Source organism: Myxocyprinus asiaticus, chromosome 39 (genome assembly GCF_019703515.2).
Source record: "Myxocyprinus asiaticus isolate MX2 ecotype Aquarium Trade chromosome 39, UBuf_Myxa_2, whole genome shotgun sequence".
Lineage (NCBI taxonomy): Eukaryota > Metazoa > Chordata > Actinopteri > Cypriniformes > Catostomidae > Myxocyprinus > Myxocyprinus asiaticus.
In genome coordinates, this window is record NC_059382.1 from 15,769,932 (window position 1) to 15,790,026 (window position 20,095).

General features: G+C 38.6%; 1 protein-coding gene across 7 annotated transcripts in view; it reads right to left on the reverse strand.

Moving 5' to 3' along the window:
- The window catches only part of LOC127430254 (BCAS3 microtubule associated cell migration factor-like), a 302,893-nt gene that overhangs the window by 243,390 nt on the left and 39,408 nt on the right, over positions 1 to 20,095 (reverse strand). For all 7 annotated transcript variants that reach the window (XM_051679932.1, XM_051679931.1, XM_051679928.1 and 4 more), the window contains 4 exons: positions 17,928 to 18,004; positions 17,216 to 17,299; positions 13,920 to 14,090; positions 11,137 to 11,230 (listed from right to left, as the gene is read on the reverse strand). In XM_051679932.1, coding sequence (XP_051535892.1) covers positions 11,137 to 11,230; positions 13,920 to 14,090; positions 17,216 to 17,299; positions 17,928 to 18,004 — 426 coding nt within the window. The remainder of the gene's footprint in view (positions 1 to 11,136; positions 11,231 to 13,919; positions 14,091 to 17,215; positions 17,300 to 17,927; positions 18,005 to 20,095) is intronic.

Here is a 20,095-nt window from a genome sequence, read left to right on the forward strand (position 1 = left end):
TGAAATCTGAAATGATCTCATCATTTGGCAACAGACTGCTGAGGGCAGTAAATGCAACAAAAAACTACACTTCTTTTTCCCAAACATTTCTTCGTCAAAAGTAAGAACTGTTAAATGGAAACGTTAAGGGATCAGAATTGTTAAATGGAAACGTTAAGGAATCAGAATCGTTATGAGGAATCGGAATCATTAAATTACTTACGATTCCCATTCCTATTCATGAGCCTTAAAAAGTGGTGACCATGGCTTCCCTTTTCATGCTCTCTTGCTGTGTTTTGTTGTTTTCACCTAAACAAGTCTTTAAACGTAAAACATCTGCTAAATCCCATCAAAGCAGCAATGTTTTATTTCAAAAGTGTCTGAGTCATTCTGCCTGACCAACTCCAATGATCTCAGCAGCCCAACAAGGGCTGAGGCCACCACCTTGGCAAAATCGAGACCTGAAACAAAAGTATCCCATTCAAATTAACAACACCTTTGGAAAAAAAAAAAAAGGAAATCTCAAATTATAAACATGTGGATAAAGCTTAAAAGGGAGAGTGCTGGGAATCGGTGCACTCCAATAACAGAGACACGAACTCTGCACAATTTGCAAAGAAAAAAGAACAAATAAACATATCAATCACTGAGCTTTGTCCTTGAGGTTGCCTGTATCAGTTGTAAAAGTACGACCCCACGAGTGAGTGCCTGCATGTATGCATGTGTTTGTGGTCCTTTGTGATTCCGTCACACTGCACTTTTGGAGGTGTTTATTAAAGCTGTAACACACACACACACACACACACACACACACACACACACACACACACACACAGGGTTGCACATCTCACATCAAAGCCACCCACTCAAGCCTGGAGCAAGCAACACTCACTTAGTCCAGAGGCCACCCTCACTCCAGCAATCAGATAACAGTACTAGGGAGAGGAGGAGACTGGAATAGGTCAACATGCAGTCAATAACTTGTTAATCTTTTACAGACTAAGTGAGAACTTCCAAAAGCTAGGCTGTTTGATCCCAACCTGGAGGCGGCTTTAGTGTGTACGTGTGTGTGGAGCCGAGGATGGGGTGACGGATTGGGGCCTGGCACAGTGACTGCGCAGTGTTTCGCGGTGAGCCAGGCAGATGTAATGCCGTCTCCAGTTTCCATTCCTCTGGGCTGCAAGGATGACTGCTGCGGATTCCAGAGGGGGCTCGCGAGCACATAATGCAGTGTCGTGTGGCTACAGATACTGTTTATCTAGGCACATTGGTACCAAGGATATGCGCTTTAAACATGGTACACTGCTCCTGCGGGTATGCTGGCTTTGAGAGGCACTCAGCGCTCTTAGCTACGAAACCACATCCACAATTCAATTGAGAGCTCTGTGGAAGGGAGGGGAAAAAACAAAGTGGGAGGAGGAAAAAAAGGTGCCCACGGTTCATTTGATCCACATTCAAGTGTGACGAAGGAGAATGTTTATGTATTTGCTTTACAGCCAAACCACCTGTAAGCACTTGAATATTAATAGATCATAAGGGCCTTTTCTCAGTAGGAGGCAATCATTACTTTCATACAACAATTATATTTGACTTCTAGAGAATCAGAGTAACTAAGGTGACAATGAGGTCATGTCCATGAAGGATGGCAGGGTAGGTTATTGCTAGGCCCATACAGAATTTTCACACTTCATTTTCCATGATTACTTGGGAGATAAAATCTGCGGCATGGATTTAAATATGGTAAAATGTGTTGAACAGAGTACCTAAATCGTATTGGTACTTGAATAGAATTGGAAATCTGCAGATTCTGTACAGTGCTTGTTAGGGGTACTTTCAATCATCACAATTACTATTGCTCACACTTAAAATTAAGGGGTTTTCAACTATTTTAAGCTATAAATCATACAGCAAGTTGAGGAGGGGTGTGCCATATCATAGCAACCACCAAGCAACATCCTAGCAACGCACTAAAAAACACTCAGTTTTCTATTAAATTCTATGCAGGCCCGAAATCATTCCAGTATGTTCTCAATGTTGATCTGACTAAAGGACACAAAATGCAATTGATGCTGGACAGCAGTACAAATCTATTTTATGCTCCATGGTGGAAAAGTGCAGTCTCCTTTAAAAGCTTAGTCAGTCTAAAACAGGCCTTTGTTGGATTTTTTAAAAGCATAAAATAAATTAGCTAAACCCCAATCTCTAGATAGGAGTCTGACTGTAGAAAATAGGAGTACAGAAAGAGCATAATCCTTTTTCAGGAAACAGACAGTCACTATAATCTCTTTCCATTTCAGTGCTCACTTTTATTTTACAGGGTCCTGTTAGTTTATTAATTCTCTGAAACATTCACCAGAGCAAATAAGATTTCACAATTCTTCATGCTGTGCTTCAGTGTTCATGATGTTAATTTGAGAGATGAGCTTACAATTTTTTAGGACAATGGATGATTCATCGTAGCTGAGGTGTTTGGAAAAAAGTTTGGCTAGAGCCAACCAGCTAAGCAACCTAACACAACTGCTTAAAAGCCTAGGAGTGTTAAGGCATAAAACTGTCAGCAAAAATATGGTCCACACAAGCAACTTTTCCTACAAAAACAAGCTAGAAACTTGTGGTGAACAAAAGAAGGAACTCTAGTCAGGTCAAGAGTCTGTGGAGAGGAATGGGATGGGGGAGGGGGACCAGGGAGTATGTTTCCATTGAAGCCTTAAAACCAAAGTGTCTGACCAAGGCTTTACAGCTACAAACTGAGGAACTGACATCCCAAGACACTGGTTTTACCACCTTTTGGAAACATTAAAAAAAGGCCCTGAGCAGACATTTCGTTTTCTTTTAATAACAGTAAATATGTCTGGAATTAAATATTTCAACACACTTAATCATCTCTGCTGATTCCTCAGTTGTTGAAACAAGGGGAAATCATACACATTTATACAGATATACACATTTACGGACAAATGTATTCCTACGATAACGTACTGTCTGTTAGTTATCATGCTACTACCTACACTGCAGGTCTTGGTCACACCCTCTACTAAATGTCAACTCTTAATTTTAGCTCAAGAAAAATGTGACCGTTAGGAGGAGAGAAATCAATTACAGTAAGACATCCGAATAAACAAAATAAATGTGCAAACACAAACTTTAAAAAAGAAATATATAAATACATACATCCATACTTATACCTAACATCAAATGAAGAAAAATTCTAAAAGAATGATGCAAAAAATAAATAAATAACATTTACTAGAGAAGGGATTTTAACAGCTTTTGTGTAATATTTCTCTAGCTGGAAAAAAGGTAATTTGGGGGAGAAAAACATATATGCACATTATCAGATTTCATAATGCCATTATAAAAGAGCTTATGCTCCAGGCAAATTCCACTATAATGTCCAGCTCTTCGCTTGCAATGTGCATTAGCAGGCGACATCTCAGCCCAGACCCTTAATCCCTACTGATTGTCCAACTGTGCTCAGGCACGGCGCAGAATGGAATCTGATACACAGTCAAAGCCCCATTGAAAACACACAGATTTGTGTGTGAATCTTGCCAAATTACACCGTTTCTAAACCCCACAAACAGGTGTTCAATGAAGCAGAGGACTTCAGATCCAGTCTTAATTGCTACCTCTGTGAAAACATTCTTAATTAATTGTTAATGAATTCTCATGAAACAGAAGATTTTTCAAACAGGCTGGTTTGAGTATTTCTGTAACTGCTGATCTCCTGGCATTTTCATGCACAACAGTCTCTTGAATTTACTCAGAATGGTGCCAAAAACAAAAAACATCCAGTGAGCAGCAGTTCTGTAGATGAAAATGCCTTGTTGATGAGAGAGGTCAACAGAGAATGGCCAGACTGGTTTGAACTGACTATGGTAACTCAGGTAACCACTCTGTACAGTTGTGGTGAGAAGTATACCATCTCAGAATGCTATAATCTAATTTCCAGTCCCATTTGTTTAAATGACAACATGAGCTTAAACTGGCCTAGACTCCACAAGTTTATATAACCTAGTGATCCATGTTATCCCAACATGATTTGATTATGTTCCGAAGAGATTCTTGTGTGAACATCTGACCTTTTCTAAATAAATAAATTTAAAAATAAATAAATAAATAAGTCACAAAATTGCTTAGTTCTAAGTAACTTGACTAGTGACAGAGAAAAATGTGTCTTTTAAATATTAAAAAATATATATTTTTCAAAATCCTTATTTCAAAAAGTAAAAAAAAATAAATAAATAAAATAAAATAAAAAACACCAGGTTTTCAATGTGGTGTCAGACTTTTGGCTCTAGCCTTGGTTATCTAAAACCTTTTTTTCCATAGTTCTTGTTCTTGCTATTCTAATTTCTTTTTTCTTTTTCATCTTCTTTTAGTCATTCTTAATAACAGTAACTAATTTAAGACACTCCAGATGCTGGCTGTTTGTTTGTCAGTGACTCACAATAATCACAGGAGTGGTTGCTGGTGCCAAATCCGCAACAGACAGCCAGACTCTTCAGGTCAACCTTCCCCTTTAGAAGCCCGCTAGCAAACACTTGCCAAAATGCACAGGGATGAACTAAGCTGCCTTACGAGATCAGATACCTTGATGCTTATCGGTTCTGTGATTGAGTGGAATTACAGTAAGTCTCATGGACCATAAGTCCTGTCCACCCTCACACTGCACGCGACTGTATCCTTACATCAATTCCTCACTCTGCTATCAAATAAGGATTGGAAACAATACATGTTTAAAAAGCTAAAGTGTGTACATTTTCAATGTAAAAACACCTGCTCCTATCCAAGCTTAAAGGAATATTCTGCTTTCAATACAAGTTAAGCTCAATTAACAGCATTTGTGGCATAATGTTAATTACCAGAACAAAATCATTTTTAGTTGTTCCTCCTTTTCTTTACAAAAAATAAAAATAAATAAGTAAAAAAAGTGCAAAAACCTGCATTTCACAGAGGCTCTTGTAATGGAAATGAATGGGGCCAATCTGGAAATGTTAAAATAGTTAGTTTTACAACATATATGCAATTTTACAACACATGACGACATAACACTGTAAACCCTATAGCCAATGAATGACCGAAAAAATTACGATTTAAACAATTTCACAGCTTAAATAATACAATAATACAAGTTTTAACAGAACAATTAACCTGCTTTTATTAAATTATAAGCTTCAAATCTTCTAAAACTGGACCAGTTCACTTTATTGTAAGTGCTTCTGTGTAACATGTAGTAAACCCGTAATATTCATTTAATACACAGAGACAACTATAAGTAAACCATTCGAAGGCTGAGTTCCCCAAAATGTGTAAACATTGTGGCTCTGTGGCACTATCAAAACATTGTTCTATTTAAGCATCCTGACCAGCCCAACACAGCAACATTGGCTCGACCAGTGGCGTAAGTTTGGGGCGGGAATTTTTGCTTAATGCCACCTTTAATTTTTTACAGGAATGACAACGAGACTGTGTGGGATAGAATTAAGGCCTGTTCACACAAAGAACGATAACTATAATCATAAAATTGTAAAAATCATTCTAACTGTAAGAGAATAGCGGAGTCCACACCACTATAACGATAACGACACAGAGGAACGATATTGTTGGAATCACTTTCAGAGCTATTTTTTTTCCAGCTGATGAATGCTAAAATCATTGACAGCCAATCAAACTCCATCCAACTTTAAAGGGCTCGATCTGCAAAGTGCATTCATCTTCAAAAACCCATTCCAGCAATGGATCGCCACTTATTTTTACACACAAGAACGAAATGGAAACTCCTGCCCGGCAATGTTTTTTTCTGCATTTTTCTTCAGTATTAACGGAGATGAATAAAAGGCATTAAGGGCATAAATTTACCTCAGGTATCCAGTGCTAATGTCGACAACATTGTCTTGTCTCCTTTGAAGTTGTATGCATCTGTTTTTATTTTGGTTTCTTTGCAAAACGTAGAGCAGTAGCAGGTCATCTAAACCCATTTTTTTGACCGTGAACATAACTGTGGTGCGCGAAACAAAGTTATCATCTGTTGGGTGTGAACTAATATAGTTATCATTATAGTTATCATTCTTATCATCCTTTAACACTCTCTACATTGGGCTGTACTGTAATTGAAAGTGTTTTGGATTGTTCCACTGATGAAACAATGAAAACAAATATTCCCAAGAAAACATCTTTCCTGTCAAAAATCAAATATGGCACTGCTGTGACTGTGAATAAGATCTATTTAGGAAAACTGTTTGAAGACAAAAAAAATTCAGTTCCGTTTTGTGACGCTAGTAGCACTCAGCAGTAACGTCCTCAGAGGGGAGAAAAGAGCAGAGGAGGACAGACAGAGAAAAACGGATACTCTGGATAAAGTTAGTGCTGTGCACCGCTTCTCAGAGCAGCATCCTTTAATTACGCATCTATGAATAGAACCTCCAACACCACAGCACAAGCGCCAGCTACTAGACTGGCTGCCATTTTCCACTCACCCTTTAGTTGTCCATCCAACACACACTATTGAGATGTATTTCTTGCATAACTGCTTTATGATTTTTTTGGTCTGTACATTCCAGTCAATGTAGAGTCGCCACATTGTTTCTTTTCAAGCCGGCCTTTACCCTCTATGAAATCAAAACACTCCAGATGGAGCTGTGGTTGGCCCTGTGGCTGGAGTGACACTTTCCACTGTGTCTTCAAATAGTTCATTTCGGACAATTCCGGCAAAGCAGCAGAAGCTAAACATCTCACTAGTTAAAAATCACTGCATTTCACAGTGCTGAATGGGCATTTCTAGCAAATCTAAAAGAGCTGTTTTTGATCATGTGTCTAATGATGTCAGGAACGTAATGTCAGCATAGATGCGAACGCACCTCTTGGGGAATGCTCGGCTTGACCTCGTTAGTCAGCATCTAGGGGCTCTTTTCTGAATCAAGGACTAAGGGGATTTTTTCCAGCCTTTTTGGTGCCAAACAATTTCAGAACTCAACACAATTATTCGAGCCCTTTCGATTCATGCCTGAGCAAATAAGGTGATAACAGACACATTCCATTATTTCTGAATAAAGCTGACAGGAGGAAGGTTAAACTGTTTGAAGTTTACAGCACCCCGCTGTTATCTAAAACAAGCCGTCCAGAGCACTCTCCACATGAGGGCAGAGGATGTCTGACAAAGGGCCGCACTGGGGGTTAGCACTCTAGGGACCTAGGCTGGGGCCTCCCTGGGCTGGGACAACAATCTTCAGTGAAAGAGTATCCAAAAACATTAAACAATTCCTCCAAATGAGCAACCAAAATTTGTGATTCTCACACACACACGTTGGATCTCCACAATAAGGATTTCTTCTGTTGACCAAGTTGGGACGGTGGTTCAGATTTGTACTTGACCAGCCAATATTTTCACTAGCCCCACCTCAAAAAAATTTAAAGGTATAGTTCACCCAAAAATGAAAATTCTTTTACTCACCCTCATGCCATCCCAGATGTGTGTGACTTTCTTTCTTCAGCAGAACACAAACAAAGATTTTTAGAAAATTATCTCAGCTCTGTAGGTCCATACAATGCAAAGTAAAGGATGATCAGACCTTTGTAGCTCCAAAAATCACAAAGGAAACATAAAAGTAATCCATATGACTCCAGTGTTTAAATCCATATTTTCAGATTCAATATAATAGGTGTGAGTGAGGAACAGAAAAATAGTTAAGGCCTTTTTTACTCTAAATTTCCACTTTAACTTTCACATTCAGATGTGAAAGTGAAACTTAACAGGCACCACACGTGATTTTCAGATGTAAAAGTGGAGATTTAGAGTAAAAAAGGACTTAAATATTAAATATCCTCATCCACACCTATTATATTGCATCTGAAGATATGGACTTAAACACTGGAGTCTTATGGATTACTTTTCTGTTTCCTTTATGGGATTCTTGGAGCTACAAAGGTCTGATCACCATTCACTTGCATTGTATGGACCAACAAAACGGAGAGATTCTTCTAAAAATCTCTGTTTGTGTACTGCCTAAGAAAAGGAAGTCATACACATCTGGGATGGCATGAGAGTGAGTAAATGATGTTAGAATTTTTATTTTTGGGTGAACTATCCCTTTAATATTTTACATTTAGCAACATATTTTCATATTAGTCAGAAAGAAATACATTTATATTTTCTTCAACTTTAACTTTTTTTTACCAAAAATCACAATCATTTATTAGGTTTTAAAGCAATATTCAAAATTTTACAGCTATACATTTATAAATGCACATTTGTTGGGAAATGATGGCACAGAGTGATTTGTTCATAACTCTATCACAAATCATTCTCGTAATTTCGACCTCATGTATCTAGAGCTAGACAACTTTACTTTGGTGACAATTAAATGTTCAATCAGTCACAGAAAACCAAATGTTTACAATTGCAAGGCATAAAAAACAAAATGGGCACTGGTCATCAGGCCATAATTTTTGTTGAAGATCGATAGGATAGTTATTTGCTCAGATCTGTTGTTCTGGAAACCTTCAACTCTTTATTAGATCAAAGAAATGATTTGCACTAATATTTGTCAAAGTAATGTCCCTGAGCTCTTGTTAAGTATTAGGCCTTGATTGTTGAAAATATGTTTGCCTTGTTCTACATTCCAAAGCAGATTTCTGTAACTGATATATACAAATAAAAGGACAGCAGGTTTGACAGTCACTGTGCAGTTAGCCAACTGTTAGTCTGTGCCACACGCTAATGGGGCAAAGGCTGCTTGCAGCTCTGAGGTTTAAAGGTTAGCCAATAGCACCACCTAGAGAAAAATATGTTCTGTCCAAAGCCAGGACAATTTAATTAGTCTAAATTCACTGCCATTTTTGCAATTATCTTATACAGGATTTTGCAAGTGCTTTAATCAAAAGCACTGGAATGTAATAGTTTGCACAGAAACCTTGTTCTATAATGCTCATAAGCAATATAAGAGCATGCTACTTCCTAACTGAGAGGGATGGCTAAAGAGTGTTTAGTACATTAGCCCAAAAACAGTGATTTTTCCATAGGTATACTCTCATCACAACTACCTAATATAAAACCATTCATTTATTCATGAATCACAATTCACAGCATTTTTGGCCCTTTGTTAAAGCAAGCAATCATCCATTGGCATTAATCAAATTCAATTAAACAATTAAACACACTAACAATTAAACAGTCGATTCTGGACATGTGTCCTTTCTCTGAAGAAAGATCTAGCTGTAGCTTTCAGATATTTGTTAAAATGATTCTATGCATAAATCCTCTTTATAAATTACTACACCTCAGCTCCATCATGGCACACAGGCATGAGTTTTGTTTCTTGTTGGCATCAGTTCAATACTGTGTGGTTAAGGTAAAACATTCATTAGTAATGTTTTGATCAACTAAGACATGCAACATTTCCTTATGTTTTAATAACAACATGCACAAAACATCCGAACTTGGAGGTACGCGCATACAATAGTATATCCTCAAATGAAGTCTCCAATAGTGTGCGTTAGGGAGGATGACAGATATTTGAAGGATTTCACTTAGGGCAATGGCTATCAGCTGCTTTCAGCACCATCTTATTAGGAGAGCCCTCAACCTGCAACACACACCTCACAATGAGCTATTGTGACTGGACTGGATATCCGGAGAAACAAACATAACTATACATAACATTGAAAAGTGATCAGATAACTGCCTATCAAAATGAGCCAGGGCAATCGTTCAAGGTCAGGTTGAAGACATTCCTGTCCTGGTTTTATTATATTCATCCATAAAATTAATCAAATGGTCGGAACCATGGCCTAGCAGTTAGCACACAAGAGTCATTGTGCTCAAGCGAAAGAAACACAGGTTCGAATCCAGCCCACATCATGTCTCTATTAATATAAAAAGTTATAAAAAGCCCAAATATAAAAAATAATGTCTCTGATGATGACTAAAGCATGTTGTGACATGGCTGACAAACTGATCGATGAAATATGAAGCTGTCTCACACCTTCTAAATGGAGTGAGGACTTCTCGGGTCTTCTCTTCTTTGTGGGTTGAAACTGTACCTGTTCAGTGCTTGGGGTATTTTATCTAATAGGGAAGGAGGGCTTTGTTGAAGTCAATACATTTCAGGAGAGACTGACATGAACAAGATCAATGAGCACTAAAGTTCTGTCAGAGTGTTAACTCTTTAAAGAGGGAAGAAAGAAGGATGTGTGGAGAGGAAAAGGAGAGGAAAATGACAGTGACTGATGAACAAGCATGTCAAAGCAGGACCTAGCCCTTGTGCTTGAGGGCAGGTTCACCAGCTGATGACTTACATTGGCTGCTTCTCTGAACAATAGGTCTCAACACAATCAAGGGCCAAGCAGACAGTGACTCTTGAGGAATAAAATAAGCTGACATGCAAAAGGGTGACATGCCTGACACATTCACCTCCTCCTTAAATTAGCCATACTTCTAAATTTCTGTAGAATTTAATGTCTAAAATCCCCTTTTAATGTTACACCACTAATAAAGTTTTCTTGTAGCAAAAAAACAAACAAATCATAAATTCATTTTAAATGACCATTTTCCACCCTTTCCCTAACCATTAGAATTAGTCAGCCTGTTTTTGCTACTTCACCTAGAACACTACAATGAGTTATTGACACTACAATGGCCTGTGCAATCTGACCTCTAGGTGCCGGTATGTAAATGTCAGTAGACATATGTTAATGTGCACATGGTTTAGACGTTAATACTGTGAAGACTTCTAAATGACCCATTTTTGTAGCTTGGTTTACATTAAAAAAAACTGGGTGGACTAGTGTGGAGCTTTGCACTGTGAACATTAGCGCATTTCTATAAAATACACAAAACTTTTTTTTTTATTTAAAAAGAGCATGAAATATCCATAATAGAATGGAGTACAGTTTTTGAGAAAACTAGTGGAAAAGCTTCTAATTTGCCTCAATTTCTAATTTAATACAAAATGTCTTAGTATTTGCCATGTCCCACTTTTGCTTTAATGAAAGCACGCACTTGAACTGGCATGTACAACAGTTGATTTTTGTTATCCCAGCATAATCTGACAACATTCCAAAGAGCATCTTGTGTGCTTCAATGGAAGTGCCCAAGTGTCTGGGAGCTTTGTGCTTTGGTAGGACCCAGTGAGGCATCACAGTGAGGTGTTCACTTACCGCTTGGATTAAACGCCATGCAGGATATAGGCTTATCATGTGCTGGAAAATGTGCAATCACTCCCTCTCCGTCTGAATCCTCGCTAACTAGAACCTGAAACATAAACACACATAAAAACACAGTACAACTACAGTAAGTTGATGGAGTCAAACAAATACAGGCTGACTTCTTGTTTACCTCACGTCTCAGTGTTTTAGACACATAGTTGGTCATTGGCGCTATAATGCCCTATGCAATCTGATCTTCACAGTTATGTAAGATGCAACTTACTTTAACGAAGATGTGGTTTGGCATTTTGTTTAAACAAAGTGTGTTCCAAGTTATGTTCCATTGTACTGACCAAAACTATGAGACAAAACGTTTTTCATGTCATTTTCAGGACTGACATCTATTCGTCCTATTATATTATAAAGCCCTAAACATGTTGCCCTCTTGCAAGTGCTTGACATATATTTTAACCCCCTAACCCTAACCCTACCTAACCCTGTACAAAGGAAGATTTTAGCTTAATAGTTTTTTTTGTATGAAATTCACACAAAATTCTTTATAAGATGTTTGTGAATATGTTAGTGTTTTATTAACACAGCTGCAACCCAAAACTCAAACCCAAATGACTATTGTGATCAATGTGTAAATTCTGCCAAACCCCACAGTGCAACAGCTCTGCATCTGAAAGGAAGAAGTGATGTATTCAAGGAGTTTAAACACACACACACACACACACACACACATACACAGCAGGAGGAAACAAATATAGTGTCACTACAAGATTTGATATCCAATGGAGATTAATAGCTTCCAGCTAAAAGAGCGGGAACAATGATCTGTAATTCATCCATTTATGTTACAACAGGAAACTTCCATGAAGATACTGAGGAATTAATTTCTTCAGAATAAGCTTCATAGCTTTTTCTATGTTATTATTGTATGTTATTATAAAGAAAGAGGAAGGAAGGAAGAAGGGAAGGAGGGAAAGAAAGAAAGAAAATTGCTCCACAAGGGGCTATTCTCTGGTCAGTGGCCCTCTGTTAAGTTTGCTCATGAAAGAGATTATAACTAAGCCCATGAGACAGCCAGAAAGAAGAGTGATAAATCTAATGGAGTGTTGCATTAAGGAGTAAGGCAGCTTTTAATAAGATCCAGTCCAAACAGAAAACAGTCTTGCTCTAAAACCCAGACATTTATTTCAGACTGCAAAAAAATGCCACCGTGACACAAACCAGATCACTTTTATTGGGGGCAAAAACTGACAATGTTGTTCTGTACGAGAATATACTATTGCTTTGAAAAGTATTAGTGTATGGATAGCTCCAAAGAGCAAATAAACGTCTCGCAGGAAATAAAGAGTTGTGAGGAGTGGATGATGATGATGAAGGGTAGGAGCATGTCCCCTGAGAGTTGGGGGGGGGGGGGGGGGGGAGAATAGAAAACACCAGAGATCATTTCTGGAGTCACGGGAGAATGGCATAGACAGTAAATTCCATAAAGCTGTTTTATATGAAAGCCACAAACAGGAATAGTCTGCTTTGGGAGGAGCCAAGCTTCTTGTGAGGTTGGCTCTGGTGTGATGGGCCATTGTCGATGGAGATCTAAATGCAGGAAACCTCTTTTAGAGAGGGATTTTAAAAAGTGTTGACTCTGGCGAATCAGAGCAGTAGAGGTGAATAAATAAGCAGAATAAATCACACCTCTGAATGAGGGTAACATGTAGGTCGGCCAAAGTAGACTGGGGAATACATGATTTAACTATCATATTTTTTAGAGCCCACAAAATGGAAGGATCTATTTACATGGGTCAGAATCAACAGTGGAAAAAAGGATAGCGAAACCTGTTCAAACTTAACCTCTCTCTGTGAAAAAAATCCTTGAACAGGAGAACTGCAAATTTTAAAGCTAGCCTTTAACCAGAGTACTCTATTAATGTGAACATGTGCCAGAAGAACACCTAGAAGTGCAGGACAGCAGGACAAAAAAGCTCATCCGGCTTATAGGACTGTCAATTTAAAACATTCATTTGGTTAATTATTAATTATTTGAATACATACATATGAACAGACCAGACCAACAATTAAAAAATAGTGCAGATGGAATGCAAATGTGTACCGTGTGAATGGCCCCTATGGGCCAGTAAGGCTACTGTTCAGTAATTTGAAAATAAAACAAACAATATATTGATTTGTAAAGGCACTTTTTCTGTAATAATAATGTAAAGTCTTTGAATTCCAAGCAATTATATCTGATTATTTGCAATTAATTAATTGATCTGCATATTATGTAATTAATTTAAGATTTTATTCAAATCCTTGGTAGGCATGAAAACAAAGAGTAGACCTTTCTGCTACTTCAATGACCTGCCTGTGATCTCACACTAAAAGGCTACAGTCGTGCCCGCAAAGGGGGAAACAACCACAGGAAGTGGCTAAATCATGAAATCAGGAGAACGAGGCCTGGAACAGTGTCTGTGAACGTATGGTGGAGCATGTGCTCTTACGACAAGGTGATGACAAACCCCTTTGCGCTATAAGTAGCTCTAATAGTGAATGAGTTATGAATGGGATTAATTGATTATTTATCTCAGAGAAAAGGGGAATGAATCTGGGTTTTTTGGGATCAAGGTCAGATGGGTGAAGAGTGTTCTGTAAACAGAGCAAACATTGGTGTTGTTGCCAATGATGGGCCAGAAATCTTGTCATTCACAGGCCTTTGTTAATACCATTCCTTGCCCTTATAATATTGAACAATCCCTGAACTGTACAGAATATGATAAGTGAGCATTTTATACCTGCCCCTCTCCCACAGTGTGCATGTCTATGATAGTGACCACGCCAGGCTGGTGAGGGCTGCGGCGGGTGCAACTGTGGGCAGTGCCCTCTTCGTCGGGCACCCCTGATGGCAGTGTTCCAGTGAGCTGGGTCACGACCTTACCCACCATGGTCAGGCCTGTCTTCAACGTCTGACAGAAAGCAAATGAAACAAAAATTAGAACAACTTAAGAACCTTTGTACTTGGTTTTTTTGTTTTTTTTTAACCCTTTGATGCATAATGCCCACTATAGCAATCAGATCTTTAAAAGCTAATTTAACCCTTCAGGGTGTGATGTAACATTAAAACCACCATGGATTATTTTTTACCAATACTCATAATTGTATATGACTGTCCTCTTTATAGGTGTACAAATGAATTTCACATGTAAAACCACTTGTATGTAATTGAATGGGTCAATGTGCATAGACACAAATTTATGAACAATTTACACAAATATTAATTCTGCTCGTGTTGTTGTTGTTTTTTTTGTTTTGTTTTTTTATTGGTTTTTTTACATATTATAAAAATGGTTGACGAAAGTGGTGATGAACCAAGTAACTTTTATTCCAGTGGACAGATGTGTAACTTTCTCAAAATACTTAAATTTGGGGAAAAAAGGATTGGGAATTGTATATTGTATACCAATGATTTTTCAAAAGGTTAAAAGAAAAACTACTTTAATTCTCTGAAAAATTGATGCCAACCACTCCTAAGTATTATTGCAACACTCAAATCAATATCGCAAATAAAGGTTCCCACATCCAGAGATTGTGTTGAGCAATTACCAGAAAAACATGTTTATTTTCGGTGTTATGTCAGGCAACGTCAACAGAAAGGTGTGTGAAAGTCTGTAAGTGTTTGTGCGAGTGTGTCTGTGTTTGCTCAGTGATATGAAATGAGAAGAGATGTGACATGGCATGGCTCAGCAGCAGTCTGGAATCAGACTCATCTGGTGCAGTGTCTGCCACCAGCTGGCCAACCCCTCCCCTCACCTCATCTGATCAATGGGGACTGTTTGGATTAGCACTAAAAACTCTAACTGCAGTGATTAGAAAACACATTAGTGTTGATCAATTAGGAGGCAAACGCTTCTCTTAATAATTGATGGGGCAAGGCAATTTACACACAGTCAGTTAGTGGGCTTGTCAGAGCATTCTCCAAAGGGCCCAACAAACACAGGCGCCACAAGGTATTGACGCTGCCACTTGGCCTGAATACGTGATTAAGCTCTCTGGGGCCTTGGCAGACAGACACACACATACAGAACACATACAAACACTTACCCACACACACTTACACGGCACAGCTCACTCCATTAAGTGAGAACTAGAGGAGACTCTACTTAAGCTGTGCTATCCACTTTCCCCAAATATAGTTTACAACTGTATAGGTCCGAAAACAGAACCCTGAGGCACCCCGCTCACGCAGACTTGTTGCTGCCGCAATGACGTTTCTTTTTTTGCCCACATCCCACTCATTTACACAACTTGAGCCTTGCAAGAATTCAATTTTCCAAAAGGCTCCCTCCCCCTCCCTTTTGTGATTGGGTTACAGGATTGATGGGAGATGGCCCCGCTGGCCCCCAGACGGCCGCACTCAGAGCCACTCAGTACAGCGACCGTGTGTCAGAGCAGAGGAGATGGTTATAAATCACAGCCCCGTCTGCAGACGGCCTGTCTGCGTATCAAGGTTTTTTAACCTTGTTTTCCTCCCCACTAACCTTTGCTGTGTTCTTTTTTATGTATACCATTAAGGCTAATGGCACTTCTCTCACGTAAGCCGTTAGCGCTCATTAGGCGGTGATCAGGCCGGTGGCCGGGGAATACAGATGTGGGCTTAATAAATCAATTAAGCAAGCAGGAGAGAAGACTGGAACCATATGAAAGGTTAAGCACCAAGGTTCTGGCACCACTAACTGAACTCTAGTGGGTCTTAGAAACACTCTGGACTATGTTGAGGTCACTCTGGGACTCTGACGTTATATGGTGAATAAAATGGGTAGAAGAGCCCACATTATGAGCTTCAATACAAGCAGAGCAAACAGGACAGAAAGCATGGCAGAACGTACACAAATAAATGCACACAGCCAGCAAACATTAGGTCTAACATCATTCTTACACTTTACAGCACAAAGCTCTGTTAAGCTGCAGTTAAAGCTCATGCCAACACAAAGTTTTTGAAAAGAGACTATGCATAAATGAATGTGAGAAGACTTGCAAGATTTATAGACCACTGGGCAAATAATTGCTGGATATAAAAATCTGATCATTCTGAATTTCCTTGAAGTTCTGCATTTTTTCAAAAAAGGGCATTACAACCTTTGGCTAGTGAAAAGTTTAGAACGCTAATATGAATCGATCGTTTCATTGGCATGTTGAATAATTTTTACATGCAGTGGAGATCCAAAGCTGATGCCTTTCTGGCCCCAAAATGCCAACTGTGCAAAGACAGTTTTAAATGTCAGATCTTGCCAAAGAATGGCTGGCTTTAATCAATATAAAAAACCAAAAGAAAAAATGTACATAAGAATGCAAAGTCTGTCAGAATGATATACAGTGAATAAAGCATCTGTTGGACAAAAGTCAGCATTCCCATTATGGTGTGTTATACAGTGGTCATAAAAGTATTTTAGATACTTAAGCTACATTTAAAACGTATGAATTACGATAACAAAATATCAAAAGTGGTATCTGCAAGCAAATTATGCTAGACCTTTTTTAAAACTAGACAATTTCTAGTGGAAGTATGTTGTGCATTATCCTCAAGTTCACACAGGTGACCTAACTACAGGTGTAGTGTAGTCTGACATACATAAAGTGTCCAAAAACTTTGCCTTCATTTTGAGTTTTTATTCTGTAAAACATTTTCAACACTTACTTTTGTAAAATGTTTGGCTTGAAAGGTGTGCTTGAGCATTCTATCTTTAAAATAAATATAAATATATTGATTTTTAATATTTAATCAAATATTTTGTTATCTAATCCTACGACATTCACACATTTGAATTTTTTTTTTCTCCATAGCCATATGACTTACTTTCTTCCAAGAAATACCAAAGATGTTAGGTAGAATGATTCACATTCATTGTATGGGAAATAGATCCAGTGAAAGTGAATGGTGACTGAGACTAACAAACTGCCATTTTTCTCCAAAGAACAACATGAGGGTAAGTGAATTTCTTAGTAAACTATCCCTTAAAGTGTCCAAATAATCATGGGTCTACTGTACATGAGTTCATTGGTGATGTGGTGGCAGTGAGGAGAGTGTACTCACTTTAGCAGCACTGATGACAGTGGCGGTGTAGGACTGGGCATTATCTCCACAGGCCCCACCACGGGACTGATGACACCGGATCAGCTACACCACACACACACACACACACACACACACACACACACACACACACACACACACACACACACACACAGAGACAGAACAGAGACACATTATCAACCAGAACCTTTCAGCTCCCCGGCACTCATTAACCCACAGAGGACTGTCACAGCCCGCGCCAGGACGTCTGCAAGCGGGCACGGTGAGTAAGAGGAGGAGGATGCCATTAGGACAGCAAATAGTTCTTCAAAACCCATTCTACGATGCACTCTCTCTAGGGTCTCTGTCCCAGACCTATTCAACACTTCAGCTGCTATTGGCCAGAAACTCATTACCTTTACCCAGACACACTGTCCCATCTGTCCATTATTAGGCAGCAACTGGTCTCTCTAAGGCAAACAAACTGCACCCATTACATGAATGACAATGAATCAAGGGTCTACTTAATAATAATATGTCACATTACATTGTTAGTTCCTGTCCATTTGACATAGATTGTCTGAATAATGATCTGCACAACAATTCATAACAAATTAAAAAAAAAACATTTTGGAAGCAACTGCATTTCGATTGTTGAAGTTTTTTCAGAAAACTCTGTTAAACTTGCCAGTGTGCATCTAGATCTGTTTAAAATGTTGGGTGTTTGTACTACCTTGTTCTCGGCATAAGCCAACCACCGACTTCCTAGAGCAATAGGGTTAATGTTGGGCCCAGGACATGGGTAGCAGCCTATAACACAAAGGTAAATACACAAATGTAGCAAGAGATGAACTAAATGACAGCACACAAGTAATCCATCAACATGTCAGCATCTTCCTATGGATAGTATGGATGTTGTTTCATGGTCTATTGTTTTAGCAGAGCTAGGGTTAAAGTAATACCAGAGGTTAAAAAAGGGTTATGGCATTTTGTTATGATAGGACGGCTCCTCAGCTTATTAACTGGCAGACAGATTGACCCATAAGAGCAATAAAGCCATAGTACCTGTATAGAATATACATGCCATCCTTACGTAACTATACATCACATGTGGAACGCTTACAAGCAGGGCAAATACGTAAGCAAATGCTCATCAGATAAGGTCTTAATACACTAAAACTTATTTAATAAGCACTGAAATGCCAAACCTCTTTCTCTATCCTCACAGGCAAACACAGAAAGTTAACACAAGTGCATATCACTGTGCGAAGTGTGCTGACAGTAATTTATAGCATAGAGTGAACATAAAATACAGGCAGACAGTAATTTAAGGTGTAGAGTCAGGATCTGAAACTCAGGTGAATGGGGCTTGAGGTAAACCACAAGCACAGAAATGCAAAAGCCTTTTGTGCCTTTCCAAGGCAGAGGGAGCCAATGTAGTGAGATAACGTATGTTTAACACATCCTGTGTGCTGGGCTGGGGTATTTTCACCATTGTTCTGTGATTTCACATTAATGTCCAGTCAGAGAGAGAAGACCTCACTCAATGCTATCAAAATACATAAAACTGATGAGAAACAATAAACAAGCTGCTATTTCAAATCCCAGTGGAGTGCCAGGGTTAATATAGTTTTACATTTTTTATTTAGTTTTTATTTCAATCTCATTTTCAATTTGTCTTTTAAGTTTAGTTTCAACAGTTTTCAATCTATGAATGTCCATTTTAGCTAAGTAATTGTTTTCAAGTTTTAGTTATTCCACAATATTTATATATTTATTTCAGTTTTAGTATTTTAGGGCTGCATTAACTGATATTAATTCAATACACATAGTAGTGCAACATTTCTCAGGGCCAAATAGTGTTATTGCAATCTAGTAGCATTTTCATGATTAATGAAGGCAGGTTGTAAAGGTCTCAAATACAGGTGCATCTCAATAAATTAGAATGTCGTGGAAAAGTTCATTTATTTCAGTAATTCAACTCAAATTGTGAAACTCGTGTATTAAATAAATTCAGTGCACACAGACTGAAGTAGTTTAAGTCTTTGGTTCTTTTAATTGTGATGATTTTGGCTCACATTTAACAAAAACCCACCAGTTCACTATCTCAAAAAATTAGAATACATCATAAGACCAATAAAAAAAAATTGTTTTAGTGAATTGTTGGCCTTCAGGAAAGTATGTTCATTTACTGTATATGTACTCAATACTTGGTAGGGGCTCCTTTTGCTTTAATTACTGCCTCAATTTGGCGTGGCATGGAGGTGATCAGTTTGTGGCACTGCTGAGGTGGTATGGAAGCCCAGGTTTCTTTGACAGTGGCCTTCAGCTCATCTGCATTTTTTGGTCTCTTGTTTCTCATTTTCCTCTTGACAATACCCCATAGATTCTCTATGGGGTTCAGGTCTGGTGAGTTTGCTGGCCAGTCAAGCACACCAACACCATGGTCATTTAACCAACTTTTGGTGCTTTTGGCAGTGTGGGCAGGTGCCAAATCCTGCTGGAAAATGAAATCAGCATCTTTAAAAAGCTGGTCAGCAGAAGGAAGCATGAAGTGCTCCAAAATTTCTTGGTAAATGGGTGCAGTGACTTTGGTTTTCAAAAAACACAATGGACCAACACCAGCAGATGACATTGCACCCCAAATCATCACAAACTGTGGAAACTTAACACTGGACTTCAAGCAACTTGGGCTATGAGCTTCTCCACCCTTCCTCCAGACTCTAGGACCTTGGTTTCCAAATGAAATACAAAACTTGCTCTCATCTGAAAAGAGGACTTTGGACCACTGGGCAACAGTCCAGTTCTTCTTCTCCTTAGCCCAGGTAAGACGCCTCTGACATTGTCTGTGGTTCAGGAGTGGCTTATCAAGAGGAATACGACAACTGTAGCCAAATTCTT